General features: G+C 38.1%; 1 protein-coding gene across 1 annotated transcript in view; it reads right to left on the reverse strand.

Moving 5' to 3' along the window:
- LOC124595803 (ubiquitin carboxyl-terminal hydrolase 22) overlaps nucleotides 1-18,953 on the reverse strand; it is a 135,200-nt gene that overhangs the window by 14,433 nt on the left and 101,814 nt on the right. The window contains exons 7-8 of the mRNA XM_047134694.1: nucleotides 6,679-6,842; nucleotides 2,162-2,311 (exon numbers count right to left, since the gene is read on the reverse strand). Of these exons, the coding sequence (XP_046990650.1) occupies nucleotides 2,162-2,311; nucleotides 6,679-6,842 (314 nt within the window). The remainder of the gene's footprint in view (nucleotides 1-2,161; nucleotides 2,312-6,678; nucleotides 6,843-18,953) is intronic.

The raw sequence follows: 18,953 nt of genomic DNA on the forward strand, positions 1-18,953 counted from the left end.
TCAATAGGGCTACAAGAAGCTGGTTGTCCTTTCTACGACTATTGTGAAAAGACTTGGCAGAAATGTAGCCACTGTACTTAACTGCCGGCAGCAGTGTTCACGACAAAATGGTCACAAGATGACCAGGATCCGGATGTTCACGTGCCATTACTGAGAGAGAAGACCACCATATTCGGCATGGGGCTCTGGTGCATCATACTGCATCTGCAGCTGCCATTTGAACAGCAGTATCACAGTGACACAATGAACTGTTAGAAATTGGTTACTGCAAGTACAACTCTGAGCCATATGCCCTATAGCGTGCCCAAGCCACCATACTTTGTGACTTCAGTGGTGTCAATGGGGAGCTGATTGAAAAGCAGGGACAAGGTCTGATGTGTTTTCTGATGAAAGCTGGTTCTCCCTCAGTGCCAGTGATGGCTTTGTGTCGGTTGGGAGGTGGCCAGTTGAGGACCTGCAACTAACTCGTCTGCGCACTGCACATACTGAACCTGCAACTGGAGTTACGGTCTGGGTTGCAATTTCACATAACAGCAGGAGCAGTCTCGTGGTTATCCTACACACCGTGACCTCAAATCTGTATGTCATTCTGGTGATTCGACCTGTTGTGCTGCCATTCGTGAACAATATTCCAGGAGGTATTTTCCAACAGTATAATGCTCACCCACATCCTGCTGCTGTAACCCAGCATGCTCTGCAGTGTGTCACGTATCAACTTGTTGCTTTAACCTGCTCTATCACCAGATCTGTCTCCAATTGAGCACATACGGCACACCATCAGACGACAACTCCAGCTTTGTCCACAACCGGCATTAACTGTCCCTATATTGACTGACCAAGTGCAACAGACACGGAACTCCATTCTACAACCTGACATCTGGCATGCTCGCATTCAACATTCTGGTGGTTACACCGGCTGTTAATGTACCAGCATTTCACATTTGCATTAGCACAACTTGCGCTTATGTTAATCCGTGATCTTGCAATGTTGATCACTTAAACATGTTACCTAGACAAATGTATTCCCAAAATTTTATTACCTTACATTAATTATTTTTTTGGTGTTGCAATTTTTTTCCACCAGGGTATTTACAAATTCTGAGTATGCCAACATGGTCTTTGTGTATGGGTTTTGTAATGAAAACACTGCTACTTGTAGAGAATATGGTAGGTGATTTTCTAATCACAGAGTACCTGATTCAAGAGTGTTTATTCATGTTTTCACTAAACTGTGTGACACTAGTATATTACCAAGCAGTCCTATCACATCTGAATGAGCAAATGAACAGAGTTTGTGTGAAACAGTAGACATTATTAAGTTGGCAGAACGTAGTTCTTCAACAAGTACACACAGAATTTCTATGTGGGATGACAAATTGATGCTTCAGATTATGAGCAGTGCAGCCCTCAGAAAAGGATGCCAAGGTGACCTCATAAGATCTACAAGTGGTGTTCTTTAGAGATTTTGAAAGTGCACTGAAGTATGTGGCAGACTTTATTAATATCAACTCTGACTTAATCACTTACCTTCGCTTAACACCTTCTGCAAGTATTTGTTTGGGTTACCATACTGAATGTTGTATTTCATATATTTCAATCAGTTTATACTACAAATCCCTAAAATATTTATTACACCTTCTGAAACACTGTGTATACTGTATAAAATGCAGATTGTATTAAACATGCTTGCACACTGGGAAACTGGAGCATCATCTCAGTAATAGTGCAAAATCTGTAAAAATTATGATTACTAAAATATCAGTAACACACACAATAATATTATATAGCCTCAAAGTCATGGAACACACTCCTAAACATAAGGAATGTCTTAAATAAAACAAACAGCCATGTCTCATACTTCCTCTTTGTTTTCCTTCATTCTTATGACAGCTTGGCTCTCTCACCTTGGTGTCTGAGCGACCTGTTCATCCGTCCTAGCCTTCCCCAACCTATCCTTATTTCCTCCTTGAGGTACAAATTAACAGTTCCAAAAGCTAGGCTAGCCCATTGTACTTTAATGTATGTCAATCAACAGCACTCGGGATACCACCCTCTAAAGGTAGGTAATGACCAGTCACTCTGCCTTCTTGTGATTTTATACATTATAAACAATGTTTTGCATCTATGGCAGATGAATAGTTTATGGTTAAAAAATACTCACCCTTCACTATCCAGCACTTCCTGGATATTTGCTTTTGTTATAAGGTGATCGTCACATTTAAACCAATGGTTCCGTTGTTGACGAATAAATGCTGTATAATGGCCAGCATCTAGTGAACCCAGATGATTTATCACAGCAAAAAGAGAATACCTGAAAAAACGCTAATTTTAATGAATTTGAAGATTACAACTTTACAAAGTAAGTAAACTCACGAAGTCAGGAGAGATTGTCTATATCAATTACCGACACTAATTTGTTCCAAACCGCTATTTCAAAATTTCAATAAGCAAGAAACTAAGTTCTCCTCTACTCGAGCAGCCAATTTCTTTCTGAAGTAAAAATGTGGTTTACAATATGAAAGTTCTAGGCAAATAATAGTTCTAAAACAGTAGATAATTTTTTCAACAATTTGGGCCTTTTTCTTTAAAAAAGATTCTCCTATTGGCTACAAAACAAAACACTACTATAGAAGTGATGACTGGTTCAAATTAAATCTGATGTATGAATGAGTTCCAGATGCAGCCCAATGGTAACTATTCAAAAGAAAGGAGGTCACAAACATTAAGGGGTGGTGATGCCTTGAAGCCTTAACTTAAAGGTGAAAGTATTCTCGTGTGTGCTTTTTACTTCCAAAGATGCTGAACTCAGAGCTTGATGTGGGAAATTGTGGTGAGGATTGTGTGTCAGTTATGCTCCAAGTCATAGGGGGAATAGAGGAATAGATTACATTGCTCACAGTCACACTTTGTTTTAATATTATTAACCAAAGTTCTGAATTTGCTCAGGTAGAATCCTTATTGTTGTACCGCAGATATTACCTATTTCAGTTGCCACCTTGAAGAAACAGTTTAAAAAGTTGGAAACTGCGACTCGGACACAGACGCAGAATCAGGCCACAGCAATAGAGTGGACAGCATACCAGGCATGGTGGATTCTGCCAACCATGAGGTGCCCTATTTGACCACAACATGAGTATGACAAACTTGACAGAAGAAAAGACCTCATTTGCAGACCTCTAATGCAGGTTTGATGTGGTGGAAAAGTCTTAAACAGGATCAGTTCAGCCACATAATGATAAATGGGAAGCTGCTTATAAAACAATCACCAAAACTGATACTCAAGCCCCCAACAAGAATGACAAATCAAAATGCCTGCACCAGGCTGGGAGCCACCCAACATTTATTTTGTATTGTGAACGAGAAGCTTCAGGGGTATGAAATGAGTCAAAGTGTACACTGAGAAAGAAAAACAGCAGGTAGAACTAACAATGATGATCAACATAATGAATATATTGCACAACTTGCTTGACCGACACAAGACTGGGGGGGAGGGGATCAAACAGTGAGGTCATCGGTCTGATCGGATTAGAGGAGGAAGTCCGCTTGCCCTTTCAAAGGAACCATCCTGGCATTTGCCTGAAGCGATTTGGGGAAATCACAGAAAACCTAAATCGGGATGACCAGACGAAGGTTTGAATCGTCGTCCTCTCGAATGAGTGTTCAGGGTGCTAACAACTGCACCACCTCCCTTGGTCACAGACACAAGAAAGCTAGTCTTCAGTTACAAATAAATAGTGAAATTTACAGAAAAATCACTACTCTGAAAACTGATACTGACTCCTCAGTCACACTAGATAGTTGCCAATTTATATAGCACTGTGAGTTAAACATTTACTGGACTCTACTGGTGCTGTCAAAGACCAACAGTTACATATACACTGTCAGAAAAGCAGCCTGTTTATAATGAAAATTTTTACTTGTCATGCAGCTAACAAGAATCTTCAGCCCTTGAATCTAAAGATGAGGTAATCTGCAGAAACATGGCCAATAAATTATGTTTATAATTTATTAGCTTTTTTGGGATTACCAATTTACTTATAAAGTTTTATGATACTTGCAGGAGTACACAAAAAATTAATCTTAACCTTACACAGAGAGTAAAAGTATATGGAAATTTTCTTTTTATGTTGTGGTGTCATCGTGTGAATCACTGTTCAGTTGAAACTAACTTTTGTTATTACCAATACATACCATTAAAAAGAGAGAACATATTGAGAAGCAAGTACCAGAATTCCAAAATCTTTGAAGGGGGTTGAGCTTGTAGTTGAGAAGAGTCGGGTCTCTTCATTTTATTTAGCACTAAGGCCCACAACTTGTCTAATTTCGATCCTCCTCCTTTTCTGTTAAAGTTGTTTTTGTACTTTCAAATTTATATGGCTTTTCTATACTACCTAGAACAGTAATTATTGGATCTTGAGATAACTATAGTATCAGTGAAACTAATTTGGCGGTTCCCTGACTCCAGTCCATGAACTGCTGCCTGCTAATTCATCCGTGTTTCCCAGGTAATAATTGCGGTGTTCCTTAAGTTGTTTGTTAATGCTTGTTTTTCAAGTTCCTATGTACATTTGATCAGATGCTAATGGATTTTATACATTCTTGTAGTGGTGCCCATAGGCCATTTGAAGTATCCAAATATCTATGCACCTTTCTTGTTGGTTTAAACATTGTTCCCAAACTGTGTCTCGTTTGTACTCTACTGATGCGATCTATGAAAGATTTTATAAATAGGAGGAAAACCTTCCCTTTAGCTGGCTGTTTTCCACTAGAAGTTCCAGATCTTTCAGGATGTAGTGTTGTATTTATCTCTGCCAAAGTAACTGTTTCTTCTGAAAGCAGTTCTTAAGTAGTGAGCTTGTCCTCAAAGTACTGCAATACATAGATATTTTTTAGCCTGGTTCATTAATTTTTTTATCATTCCTCTTTTCTGATTTTGATGGTGATTGGAATATTTGTGATAGTATGTGAGAGGGTTTTCTGTAGAATATGTGCCCTAATTTTGCACCTTCTAGAATACCAATAGAAGACACTGTTGGTGATATCGAAGCTAAAATCAGTTTTTTACCTAAACCAGCTGCTGACAAAATATGCATGAAATCAGTGAGGGTATTGCTTAGGAGTGAACCACCTAGCAGTAACTTAATAAAAGGTGAGATGAAAGCTCTCTGATATTTGAATTCTTACAAAGACAGTCTAATTCTTCCAGGATATAAAGGCAATACTTTAGTGGAAACAGCAAAAGAATACTACCCCAGTACATAATATAAGCAAGATATGGCAGATGTCTATAAACCTTGTCTCACATTATCTTACTTTCAATAGGACCACAAATTCTATGAGAAAACTGATGGCGTGGTTTTGTGGAATCCATTCAGTGCAGTTGTCCTGAATCTTTATAAAGAAAAATTTGAAGAAACAGCCCTCCAGACAGCGAAGAAAAAAACCTTCATATTGGTTTTGGCATGCTGATGAAACTTTCATTGTACAGAGTCACGAAGAAAAACAACTCTGAGAATTTCTAGACTTCCTGAATTGTATTAATGCTAATATAAAGTTCACAATGGTAAAAGAGAAACTTGGGGAAATCTCATTTCTGGATGTACAGGTACTTAGAAAACCCGACAGCAGTTTAGGGCACAAAATCTACATACAGCCCACTCATATGAACAGATACCTGATTTAAGCATTGTCATCTGCGAGACACAGATAAATTGACAGAAGCAGATCATGCACTTCGGCCATGGAATCACCAATTTAATTTCTCTGATACTATGGTTTTACTAAGATTCAATCATTATTATGCTAGGATGTCAAGGAGGCCATAGAAATTCAAAAGCACAAAAACAACATTAATAGAAAAGGAGGAGGAATGAAACTAGACAAGTAGGCCTTAATACTAAATGAAGTAAGGAACACCAACTCTTCCCAACTATAAGCTCCATAACACGTCTGCACGAGTCCGTGACCTTGGGCGGCAGTTGATGCTGTTGAGAATCAAATGTTACATGGATATGTATAAACAGTTCGGCTTGCTGAGCTTTGGTAGTGTTTTCTGAACCATTACAGCCTCTGACAACTTTTTTAGTGCTGAAAGATGAAAATGTTAGGCAGAGAAATATACCTCTGACCCATTCAAAAAAAGACATTAAGGATGCAAATATCAGTTGACAAAGCCTGCATTGTATGGCAAATGTGAGAACCATAAAACAGTTAGGAAATATTTTGCCATTACGGATTGTATTCTATACAACAAAGATATTCATCAAGACAATAGTCTTTGAAAGCAGCTTTTGTAGATGGAGTTAAGGTGAACTAAATTTTTATGGCTGTGTGACTGCATCAAAGAGCATTATTTCAACATTTTTATTAGTACTGCAGACAGTCACTATCAGCGTGGTATATATGTCAATATAATGGAGGCAACTTGCCGTAGTAATGGGAATGATGGAAAGAGAATATATAGATAATAAGATTATAGCCATTATATTTAATTTTATCTTAACTCCACGCATGTATTTAATTCTTTTGTTTTCCTTATTTGAGTGACAAGCACAGGAGTGATCACATTACATTTAAATCATACCCAGTATGAAGCTAGAGTTCACTTGTCTCAAACACACAGAGAAAGCAAAACAATAATGGACAGTACCATATTTCTGTGGTTTAGTTGGAACTTACCTGTTATCACCCAAAACATTCCGACAGTTACTGTTGTTGGTTCCTGTACTGCAGCTGTGATTATGATTACGACGGTGTGACATAAATGGTGTCATGTCTAAATGTTCCGGAAAAGCAATGAATGTAGATATTTTTTTATGAAAACGGCTGGAATGCTCAAATCGCTGAAAGAAAAAAAAATAATGTCAACAATAACATATAAAAAAATAAAACAGCACCATGTACCAATACAAACTACTAGGGTTAACTTTAATTTTAAAAGAATGCTCTGCCAAAATGATGCACAAACAATAATGCTAAAAAAATCACACACACACACACACACACACACCTGCCTCCACACTCCCTAAGTCTTACTGGTAGTAATTTTGAGGGGAGTTGTTAATAATGGTACATGACATACCCTCTGCGACATACCATCCTGTTGTTTATTGATTATAAAAGTGTAAGAAGAACTGATAGAAATGCTACAGGATTAACTTACTTGCACAATCAGTACGCAACACTAAAACTGAAAGGAGATTCCAAAAGGGGTGACAAATTCAAGTATCTTCACAATCTTTTAAAGTTATGAAAAATATTGAGATCCATTTCTCTGACTGGTATCCATCACAACTGAATTTGATTTTTCGACAGATTCTCCAAAAAATGCCACGGTTTCATTTTTGAGAAATATGACTATTCATGCAGTATTGTCAAAAAACTGTTTGTGCTCTACTTTAATGTGAGAAAGAAAAATGATTAAATCGGAGTACATGGAAGCTGCCTTTCTGGCCTGTGTAACACATCATTACACTCACTAAGGAAAAGTAAACACGTTTATACCTAAATTAATCATAATAAAATTTGAACAAATTTTTGGGTCAGAAAAAGTATCACACTTCACAAAAAAGGTTATAATGTATTTGGTGTGAAAAACAATGATCTGCACACCACAAATTCAGGAATATTGAGTAAATCGACAATGACAAAAATGATTACAGCCTCTAGGCCACTGATATTAAGTTTTCACCATCAAAAAATAAAGAGAAGCTTTGTAAAGTTACCAGAGTAATGAATAAAACAAACAATGGAAACTCCAGGTTGGAATATTAACAATATTAGGAAAAGGATAGACCACTACTCACTGTAAACAAAACCTGTTTAGTTGCAGACAGACATAAGAAAAGACTGTTGCACATTACAGCTTTCGGCCAAAGCCTTCTTTAGCAAAAAAATGCACACAAATTCATACATGCAACCACCAACAGGACCTGCCTGTGGCAGCAATCATATGTGTGTGGGGTGTGTGTGAATGCACATGTGTTTTCTTTGCTGAAGAAGGCTTTGACCAAAAGCTACAATGTATATCAGTCTTTTTGTTGTGCCTGTCTGGAACCCAAGAGTATAGAGTAAGTCATACTGAATAGTGTTTTGAGAGAGACACTGATTGTTCTGGTTCATATATTGAGAGAGTATGAATGAATACAATAACACACAAATGTGGAAACCAGTAACTGTGTGTAAAACTGAGTAGTATTTATCAACTCTAGTAGGTTTTATTAGGAGCATCACCAAAAATTATTGTACACAGTTCAAGTAAACTGGAGAGTGTGTTTCATCCATGAAGCTTCCCTTTCTAATTATCTACCGATGAATAATTTTATCAACCAATACAAAATTCCCACCATATATTAAAAAAAAGAAAATCCCTTAAACAATGTAGCCCAAAATTAAGAATCCCAAACTATCTTGAGTCTTGTTGTTGATCAGCTACACATTTTGCCCGTCCTAAGACAAATGATTTGTAAACCATTAATAACTGAAGTGTCTGAACAGATAGAAAATATGCCCAATTTCAAGCCCAAACATTGGCATTTTGTGTGAAAGACTATAATAGTAAAATAGATTTTGACTCAAATTCGAGCTGATTTAGCCAGTACTTCTCTCCTGGTCTTCCAAACACTATAAAAGATGCCCTGTACAGCTTGTTGCGCTACCATTCCTGCGAGAAAAGATAATAATTATTTACGTAGAGCTTATAAATTGTTTCCAAATTGAGACTTTTACTTTGTATTTAAAAGTGTGTACCACACAGGCAAGATGTTTTGTTTTAACATACACTGTGCTGGACAGAGAAAATTTCATTCTGAAGCAATACTCAACTTCTTACAGCTACAATTTACTTATATTTTACATTAAAACTTTACCTCTTATGTTGCCTTTCTCATTTAACTGCAAACAACATTTGACTGCTCACAAAACCTATGCAATAATTTATGGTAATTTGTTATCAATAAAACTGAGTACTCAGTGTCGCTTATAGCTTAAAGTGGGAACTTTCCCATTTCATACTTTCACTGACTAATTTAATGCATTACTACTACTTTTTATTGCAATCAGAATTTGTTCTTATCAAAATGTGTCCCATAAGCCAATTAATCACCAGGTAACAATATTTTGAATGTTTTTAGGGGGGGGTTGAGAATTTGCATTTAACTTTAAGTTGCATATTGTCAACATACTTACATTTGCTTTATACTCAGCACATCAGTCACCATACTAAACAGTCTGGCATCAAATCTATTTGTTGGATGTGACTGTTCATATGTTTTATACTATCAGGAAACATATTCTACTAATATGAAAAAAATTTCATGACATCAAGGAGAAATGACACAACACAACATAACCTTGAGGGAAATGGAATGAATGAATGTAAATCACCTACTATAGCACGAACACTAGTTCTCTTGGAACATACTGGATGATGCACTGGCCATGACAGGCACAGGAACCACTTCCCACAGTGGTTCAGGTAAACAATGGAACATGTCAATCAGGATGGGTGGACAGGGACTCGAACTGCATAGCTCCTGAATGTGTTTACCATCTGAGCGTCTGTGTCACCTTGTTCAGCTTTAGGGATGAAAAAGTGGAAGTAAAAATATGCCTTAAACCACACACAGTATGATATCAAGGTGCATTTAAGACTTAATGGTTCTTTTAAGTTTGGACAGCTACATAAAACATCCTAGGACCTGTACAATATAACAAAATCATCAAAATCTCATTGATCACTTGGTTACTTATTTTATTAACAAGTAAAAGTATAGTGTGAGAGAACATGCATGACGAAAAAGGAATGTAAGGGATAGCCACCAGGTAGGTTTTGGCATCAAAAACAATTTAATAATTCCCAACACTTGGTTTAAAAACAATGAATAATGTTTTTATCCTTTGAGGAGACTAGCTGAAACTCAAAGGTTTCAAATAAATCATACACAGGTAACAATATTATAAGAAGGAAAGTTGCTAACCACCATACAGCGGAGATGCTGAGTCACAGGCAGGCACGACAAAAAGGCTCTCACAATTAAAGCTTTCGGCGATTAATGCCTTCGTCAACAACAACAATAGACACACATACACATGAAACCACATGGTTTCAGTTGCCTGAGACTGCAGTCATGTGTGAGAGTTGCGCGAGCACCCACACACACACACGCGAGCACACACACACACACACACACACACACACGCACACGCACACAAACACAAACACACACACACACACAAACACACACACACACACCTGTGTGTGTTGGGGGGGGGATGTGCACGTGAATTGGGGGGGGGGGGGGGCACGAGCGCACGTGTATGTGTGTATTGTTGGCGAAAGTGTCAATTGTCGAAAACTTTAATTGTGAGAGTCTTTTTGTTGTACCTATGTGTGCAACTCAGCATCTATGCTATATGGTGAGTAGCAACTTCCCTTTTCGTAATATTCTTATATTACATCCTGGATTTTCCATTGTTCACATGCTGATAGGATAGAGATTTTGAAACCAAGTTTCAAACAGCAAAATACTGCCAATGGCAGATATGGAGTTTGACCGTAATTTTTTGCTTATGACCTGCAGATCTACATCTACGCTCTGTGAAACACTGAAGTGCAAGATTGAGAGTATGTCCTGTCATACCAGTTGTTAGGGTTTTTTCCTGTCACATTCACATAGTGAGCACAAGAAGAGTGATTACTAAAATGTTTCTCTGAGTGCTGTAATTAGCCTAATTCTATCTTTGCAATTCCTATGGAAACGATATGTGTGCGGTTGCACTATATTCCTGCATTAGCTGATTCTAAAAAATTGTAAGTAGGTTTGCACAGGATAGTTTGTGTAATCTTCAAGAGTCTGCCAATTCAGCTTTTCAGCATCTTTGCGATACATTCCCATGTGACAAACAAATCCTGTGACCACGAGTTTTGTATGAAGTCTCCTTTGTAGACTTGATTGTATTTCTCTAGTATTCTGCCAGCTAACAGCAATGTGCCACCGTATTTATCTGTGACTGAGCCATGTGATCATTCCAAGGTACTTCATTACAGGTCCAATTTGAAAGAAGTCTGATATCATAGTTTGCCCGCAAGGTCATTAATACACAAATGAACAGGAATGATCCCCTAGAGCATATCTGAAGTTTACTTCATTTGTCAGTGACTCTCTCTACAAGATAACTTGCTGTGTCCTCCCTTCCAAACAAACCCTTAATCAGTCAGATTTTGCTTGATACCCTTTACAATTGTCTGTGTGTGTGGTACTGAATCAAATGCATTTCAGAAATCAAGAAACATTTCAACTACATGTCTGCCTTGATCCACTGTTTTCAGTATGTCATGTGAGGAAAGTGTGAGTCGGTTCTCACATGCTCGATACGTTCAGAATCCATGCTAGTTAACATGAAGGAGGTCATTCTGTTCAAGGTACCTCATTAAATTCAAACTCACAACATTTTCTAAGATTCTACAACAAACTGATGTCAAGTACACTGGGCGGTAGTATTGTGGATTACTTCTGCTACCCTTCTTGTAGATGGGTGTGACCCATGCTTTCTTCCAACTACTGGGCATGTTTTTTTGCTCCAGGCATCTACAATAGATTCTAGATTCAGTAGATAAACAACACAACACAACATAATCTTGAGGGAAAGGGAATGAATGAATGTGAATCACCCACTATAGCAAGAACACTAGTTCTCTTGGAACATACTGGGTGATGCACTGGCCATGCCAGGCATAGGAACCACTTCCCACAGTGGTTCAGGTAAACAATGGAACACCTCAATCAGGATGGGTGGACATATTTAAAACAAAGACATTCCTTGTTGTATTGGGATCTTCTTATGAAATTTCAGTCACCAACTTTCTCCTCTGAATGTGAAAATACTTTGTTGACACCAGCCTACATAGGAAGAAATGCTAATTATAATAAAATATGGAAAATCACAGTTTGCATGGAAATGTATAGGTGTTCGTTTTTTCTGTCCGCTCTTCAAGAGTGGAATAATGGAGAATTATTGCGGAGGTGGTTTGATGAACTGTCTGCCAGGCACTTAAGTGTGATTTGCAGAGTATCCATGTAAATGTAGATTTTGGCCAAGTTGCAGCAACATTCCTCAAGGCACAGACAGTAACTGGGGTGTGGGTGGAACAATATATTGCTTTACTGACAGTCAGTAAACCACCAGTGCCACATTTATTATATTTTGCTGACCCTAAAACAACACTGGTGTGTATAATGAGAGAGGGAGGAGATATGTGGCCCCCTGTTTGTGGGTTGCACCACCTGCCAGCAATTGGTAGCCTGCTACGAGTCAGTGACAAGTTTCTAAGACCCATATCTTTCAGACGTTAGTGGAACGATGATGTTCGCTAAAACACATGCTGTTTCTTTGGCTGTTTGTGGCATTTGTCCCCTTGCACCACTGTCGTTCTCTAATTTCTTCTCTTTCAAAGTATATTTCATTATTAATAGATATTCGCTGATTTCCTTACTACTTTGTATTTCCCTTTCTATCTTTACACCTCAGCCCTCCCTTCTCTGATACCAAAAGCTCTCTCCAATTATGGGCTTTCCCCTCTTACACAGTGTTTTGCTAAATTCTATTTAACTTCACAAGCTCCAGACTGTCATTTGCTTTGTTTGATCTCTTAATATTATATTCTGCTTCCTCTCTATAGCACAAAAATGATCTGTTTTTGTCATGATATGCAACATTCCTCTTTCTATGGCTGCTATGCTCAGGAGAAGAACATGTTTTAAGAGGACAGTGTTTTTGTCTACCTCAAAGGAACTGAAAAGCCCAAAGTCGATTCAACATGACAATTCGATATGCCTGGAGAGCTGAAACATGTTTCACGCATTTGTAATCAGATGATAAAAGAGAGTTGCCTTATCTATGAAGAAAATAACATAGATGGATGAAACAGGGCTTAAGAAGAGCCTAACACATCTACAGCTACATATATGCTCCACAAGCCACCTTTTGGTGTGAAGGTGGGTACTTTGTGTACTTCATTTCCCCTTTTCTTGTTCCAGTCGCATACAGTGTGCAGGTAGAATGAATGGTGGTGCGGCTCCATATGGACTTGGATATGTCTAATTTTATCTTCATGGTCTTTTGCTGAAATTTACGTAGGAGGAAGCAACGCACAGGTTGACTCTTCTAGGAACATATGATCTCAGAACTTTAAACAGTAGACTACGCAGTGATGCAAAATGCCTCTCTTGCAGCATCTACTGCTGGAGTTGACTCAGCACCTCCATGATGCATCCACACTTGCTAGATGAACCTGTAACGAAATGTGATGCTCTCTTTAAGATCTTCTATGTTTTCTCTATCAATCCTATCTGGTACAGATCACAGACTAATGAGCAACATTCAAGTATTGATCAAACGAATGTTTTACAAGGTACTTCATTTTTTGATTGACTACAGTTCTTGAGGAGTCTTCCAATGAATCTCAGTCTGGCATCTGTCTTACCCGCAGTTAATTTATGTGGTCTTTCTACTTCAGATGGCTCCAAAAGCATGCTCCTACATATTTTATGGAAGTAATTGCTGCTAGTGATTCTTCTGCAATCATGTAATCATACAGTAAAGGGTCTTTCAGTCCATGTATTCACAATATGTTAAATTTGTTTAAATTGCCACTCCCTGCATCAAGTGTCTATCGTCTGCAGGTACTCCTGCATTTCGCTACAATTTTTTAGCGTTGCAACTTCTCTGTCTGCAATACAGTCACCTGCAAAAAGCCTGACAGAACCTCCAACATTATCTACTAGGTCATTTATATACACGGTGAGTATGTAACACATATTATTCTTTCATTCTGTGAATGGTTCCAGATATCAAAATGAAGTTTGTGGCAAATGACAGTATGGTAAGGGGCACATGCTTTGGTGTGTGATAAAGAGTCTTATTTCTTGTTATCAATCAATATACTGAAGCAAGTACAATTTCTTTAAATGGACTGAAATACTTTCTTAATGGTATCTGAAAGTACTTGAAAAGCGAGTACAGTGATATAATGCTTGTTAATTTTGGTACTGAAAGTCTTCTCAAAGTAATCTGAGAAATATTCTGAAACTGAATGCCAAATCGGCTACTGCGTTGTAAACTGCTCATGCCAGGCTATGTCGTATCAAGTATTTTGACTGTTTTCTTGTCTGCACTGCAGAACTAGCTGGAACTGTGATTTCTATCTGCAGGTCATTTATGCTTCAACATCCTTTCATCTGCCTCTGTAGCTATACAGTCTGGAAGGTGGATTGCTAACCAAACGAGTCCGTGTTCGATTCCTGGCTGGGTCAGAGATTTTTTCTATTCGAGGATTGACTGTCAAGTTGTCCTTACATTCTTATTGCCATAATTGACATTCCACTGTTGAGATGGCTGACATGACCCAAAAGCTAATGACACACAGTCTTTGCAAGAAGACATAAACACAAGTGAGAAGTTAGACATGCTACTTTTACGTGCCAAATTTCAAAGAGATATTGTCAAAATGGTAAAGCAGTATAGGGATGTCTATCCTGATCATCTCTGTCCATCTCACCAACCAGCTGCCCAAATTATTGGGTCACTGGTATGAACAGGCAACTTCAATGTCAAACAGAGGACGAGGACAAAGATTGCAAACGGGACAGCACATGCAGAAGCTGCTCTGGAAGGATGCTTATCAGTCCGCAAGGTAGCAAAGAGACATATTGCCAAGGAATGTGGAATCAGACGAGTGTCATTCGCATCTTGCATTGTGATAAATTCCACCTTTATCAACTGTCGTTACATCAGGCACTCTGAGGATGTGATTTCGACTGTTATATAGAATTTGGTCAGTTTGCTCTGCATTGCCTGGGAGGCAACACTCTTTACAATGAAGAAATGTTTACAAACTATGGTATTGTAAATTTATGTAGCATGCACAACAGAGCACCTGAAAACCCACAATGGCTTCATCAGGTACAGTGTGGCATTATAGGGTATTCCATTATGGGATCTTATTTCATCCCAGATGTGTTACATGGAAATACAAGTACCCTACGCACATTTTCTTACAAACATTCTACCTCACTCGATATGCGACAGTTCATGTGGTGTCTACCTCGCTTGATATGCGACAGTTCATGTGGTGTTGCAATGCAAATACTGAATTAAAAGTTTACTGACCACTGTATTGGATGGAATGCTTCAGTACAATGGCCAGCCAGGTCCCCTGATTTGACTCCTTATGATATCTTTCTAAGGGGAGCACTGAAAGATTTGGTGTACCATGAAGCCATAACTATGCCAGACGCTAGGTGCCATAGAATCATTGCGGCATGTAGCAGCATATCATCCAATGTACTTTCATCTGTCTGTCTACCTCTCGAATGACGATTTCAAATATGCCTTGCCGTTGATGTTAAACAATTTGAGCACATGCTTAAGTAAAATTTAAAAGTACATTTCATTAAGAAAAGTATTTATTTTGTGGGTGGCATGTCCTCAGCCATTCTGAATAATATGTTTAGTTTAATTAAAGTGTACTCCATTTAATTACAATTTCAAGTAGTAACTAAAGACACATCTGCCCAACAGCAGGTGTTTTACTTTTAGGAAGCATTCAGACATCTACAAACAAAGAAAATCTGGTATTATTATTATTATTATTATTTATACCTAAGAAAGTTAATAAACTAGTTTATTTTTATTTATTTATTTATTCTTCTTTTTGTGAATAAGGCTGTTTATCAGTATCACATATGAATGACCATCATTAGTGTTTCAGCTTTAACAAGTAATCAACAAAAGGGAGGGTTTAAGTGAAAAATTGGCTACCAAGACTAGATGTTTCCAAAAAACCTAGAAATGTACACACATTTGAAAAAAGTTTTCCTAAGCTCCATCTGATGCGCCAGAAGCAAAAAATTGACAAGAATTATATCACTGTGCTCATCTTTTCCAGCGCTTTCGGATGCCATTAGATAAAGCATATCATTCCATTTAAAAAATCATACTTGCTTCAATATCTCAATCAACACAGGAGTTGGGCCTCTTTATAACAAACCAAAGTACATGTCCCTTAGCATACAACCAGCAGGGGGGAGGGGGGGGGGGGGGGGTGTCTTATGTGACTCACTCTGTATATTGTGAAACTTAACAGTCCTATAATACTCTCTTGGAACACACCCTTAGTTTCTTTTACTTCTGAAGATCTATCCATTCAGACTGAAATGCTGTGTTTTGTTTGCTACAAACTCTTCGATATGATCACTGTTTGTGAAATCATCATGTGGCAGGGCAGAACTGTATGAAATGTCTCCCAGAAGTCAAGAAACATGGTATCTATGTGGATGCCAGTATGTATTGGTTTCTGGGTCTCATGGACAAACATAGGGAGCTGGGTTCCACATGACCACAGTTTTTAGAACCAATGTTGATTCCTACAGAGGAGATTTTCAGTCTCCAGAAATGTCACAGTCTGCAAGTATAAAATGTATTCTAAAATTCTATATCCTCAGAAAGCAGAAAGCTTTTGGGAAACGCTAGAGGAAACTATAAGCAAGCTCTTCAAACATTTTTTGAAAATCTTATTAGGTCATTATAATGCACGGGTTGGCATCAATAAGAAATACAGATGAGCAATAAGACTTCATATGGCACATCATCAGATGGGTAAAAATGCAGAACGTCTAATAAGCTTTTAAACATCATTTGCGCTGTCTTATGACTATACAGATTGTGAAACCTGCAAAAAAATCTGGGAATCACTTAAACCATTAATCCATTATTAGGGGAATTCCAGATTGATCATGTGGCAGTTTCAGCAAAAATATGTATGAGATTCAAAATGTCTAAGTATGGAAAGGAATCGTCAATTTGCATATCTGTTTAACACAAATCAAAATTAGATTTCCATTAGATCCAGATCTATGGGCAACAGATTGCCTGAAGAAGAATGTTAAGGCTTTTACTCATGATCTACAAGAAAAAGATTCCAAGGAGTGGCCAAACCTCCGAAACACATTACAGACATCAGCCGCAAAGTTAGGCCAATTACACATGAAAAAAACAGATGATGGGTTGGGTTGGGTTGGGTTGTTTGGGGGAAGAGACCAAACAGGGAGGTCAGCAGTCTCATCGGGTTAGGGAAGGACGGGGAAGGAAGTTGGCCGTGCCCTTTGAAAGGAACCATCCCGTCATTTGCCTGGAACGATTTAGGGAAATCACGGAAAACCCAAATCAGGATGGCCGGACGCGGGATTGAACTGTCGTCCTCATGAATGCGAGTCCAGTGTGCTAGCCACCGCGCCACCTCGCTCGGTCATAGATGATGGAATACAACCTGTGATGAAGCTGTCAATGAGTGAATCAAAGCAATGAATTGCTGGAATGGACATCATGCATTTGAAAAACAATGGGAAACCTTCCCGAAGATACAAAAATCAACCTCAAAAACAGTTCACAATGAAACACTTGCTGATGACAAATGCAGACTTAGAGAGAGAGACAGAGACAGAGCAGGCATTCCAGAAAAACAACATCCGAAGCCCATGGGATCCATACAATAAATGTATAATATCACATATAAGATGAAACTTTGTCATTAAGACAGTTGTTTTGCTAGAAGTATTATATACCTCAGAAATTACATACCAGGGAGGCCACTCAAAACTTGACGGAAATGGAAAGAGAGAATGAAAAATTTTCAGAAAAAGTCATGGTCTCTTTTAATATAAATCTTATATGGATTAAAGAAAAACCACAAATCTATCCACAGAAGTTGACAAGTACACAGATGGAATACGCAGAAGACACTTTAAATTCTACAGTCATGCCTGCAGAATGTGCAACACTAGATCAACTAAAAACTTACTTCATATAATAAATTGAGAAAAGAAAAAAATCACATTGATAGTAGAAATTAAGCAAGACTTACGAGCAATGAATGCCACAGAAAACTCCATCAGAGAACACAAAGCCTTTGGAATCCTAGATGCAAACACAGAATGCAGAGAAAGCTAAAAGACCACTGGAAAACAGTGGACTGACAAACAAAGAAACGACACAGTGTGTTTATGAGAAGAGATGAAGCAAAAGAACTGTCGGACCATGCTAACACATTCAAATATGCTCTTTAATTGGGTATAATGTAGAAATAAGAAAATTACTGCATCTGTTGTATGACATACATGACTGATTACTGGTACAAATCAAATATATAATGAGTGTTTTCAGACTGAGTGTTCTTCACAACAGGTAATCAGTTAAAATTGTTCATCTGAATGTAATCAATCTGGAGTTTTCCAATAAAGATAGTTTAACTCCTGGATGTTTACTTTTACCTAATAGATTTTGACCAATCACTAGCTGTGAACACTCACTCCAATCTGAAGATGTTAATTATACAGGGTGAGGCTGCAAAGTCATAACACCCCTCGTATCTCCCCAACCGTAATAGATAGAAAGATGCCATTTGGACAGTGAATTGCAGGGACAGGGGCTACTTGAATACATCACATTTCATGTTTAAATTTTAGCGTAACATGAGGGGCTTAAAAAGACGGTTTCAAATATGTGTACATCATAATATTTAGGCAAATAGTTTTTGAGACACAGATATGTTCCCATATCGTATTCGTCCTTCGAAGCAGCATTATGCAATGCGACCTTTCCTGTTAACCACTGATGAACTTAACAGGGAAGGTGTTGTTTTCCTGCTTCTCGATAATGTCGCAAGGTGACGTACGAGGTAGCTGGAGAGAAGGGTATAAATGTGCTGCTAGGGTAATGAGACATTGCATTTCTGTCACAGTTTCTTGGAGCAGACATGTACACCAACAAAGAAAAGTTAGATATGCTTCTAGTGTATGGTGAAAGCAGAAGAAATGCCGTTAGAGCAATAAAGCGATATGGTGAGCTGTATCCCGATCGTTAGTGTCCTACGCTCCAGCTTCTTGCACATATTTCCA

Source organism: Schistocerca americana, chromosome 2, assembly GCF_021461395.2.
Source record: "Schistocerca americana isolate TAMUIC-IGC-003095 chromosome 2, iqSchAmer2.1, whole genome shotgun sequence".
Classification (NCBI taxonomy): Eukaryota; Metazoa; Arthropoda; class Insecta; order Orthoptera; family Acrididae; genus Schistocerca; species Schistocerca americana.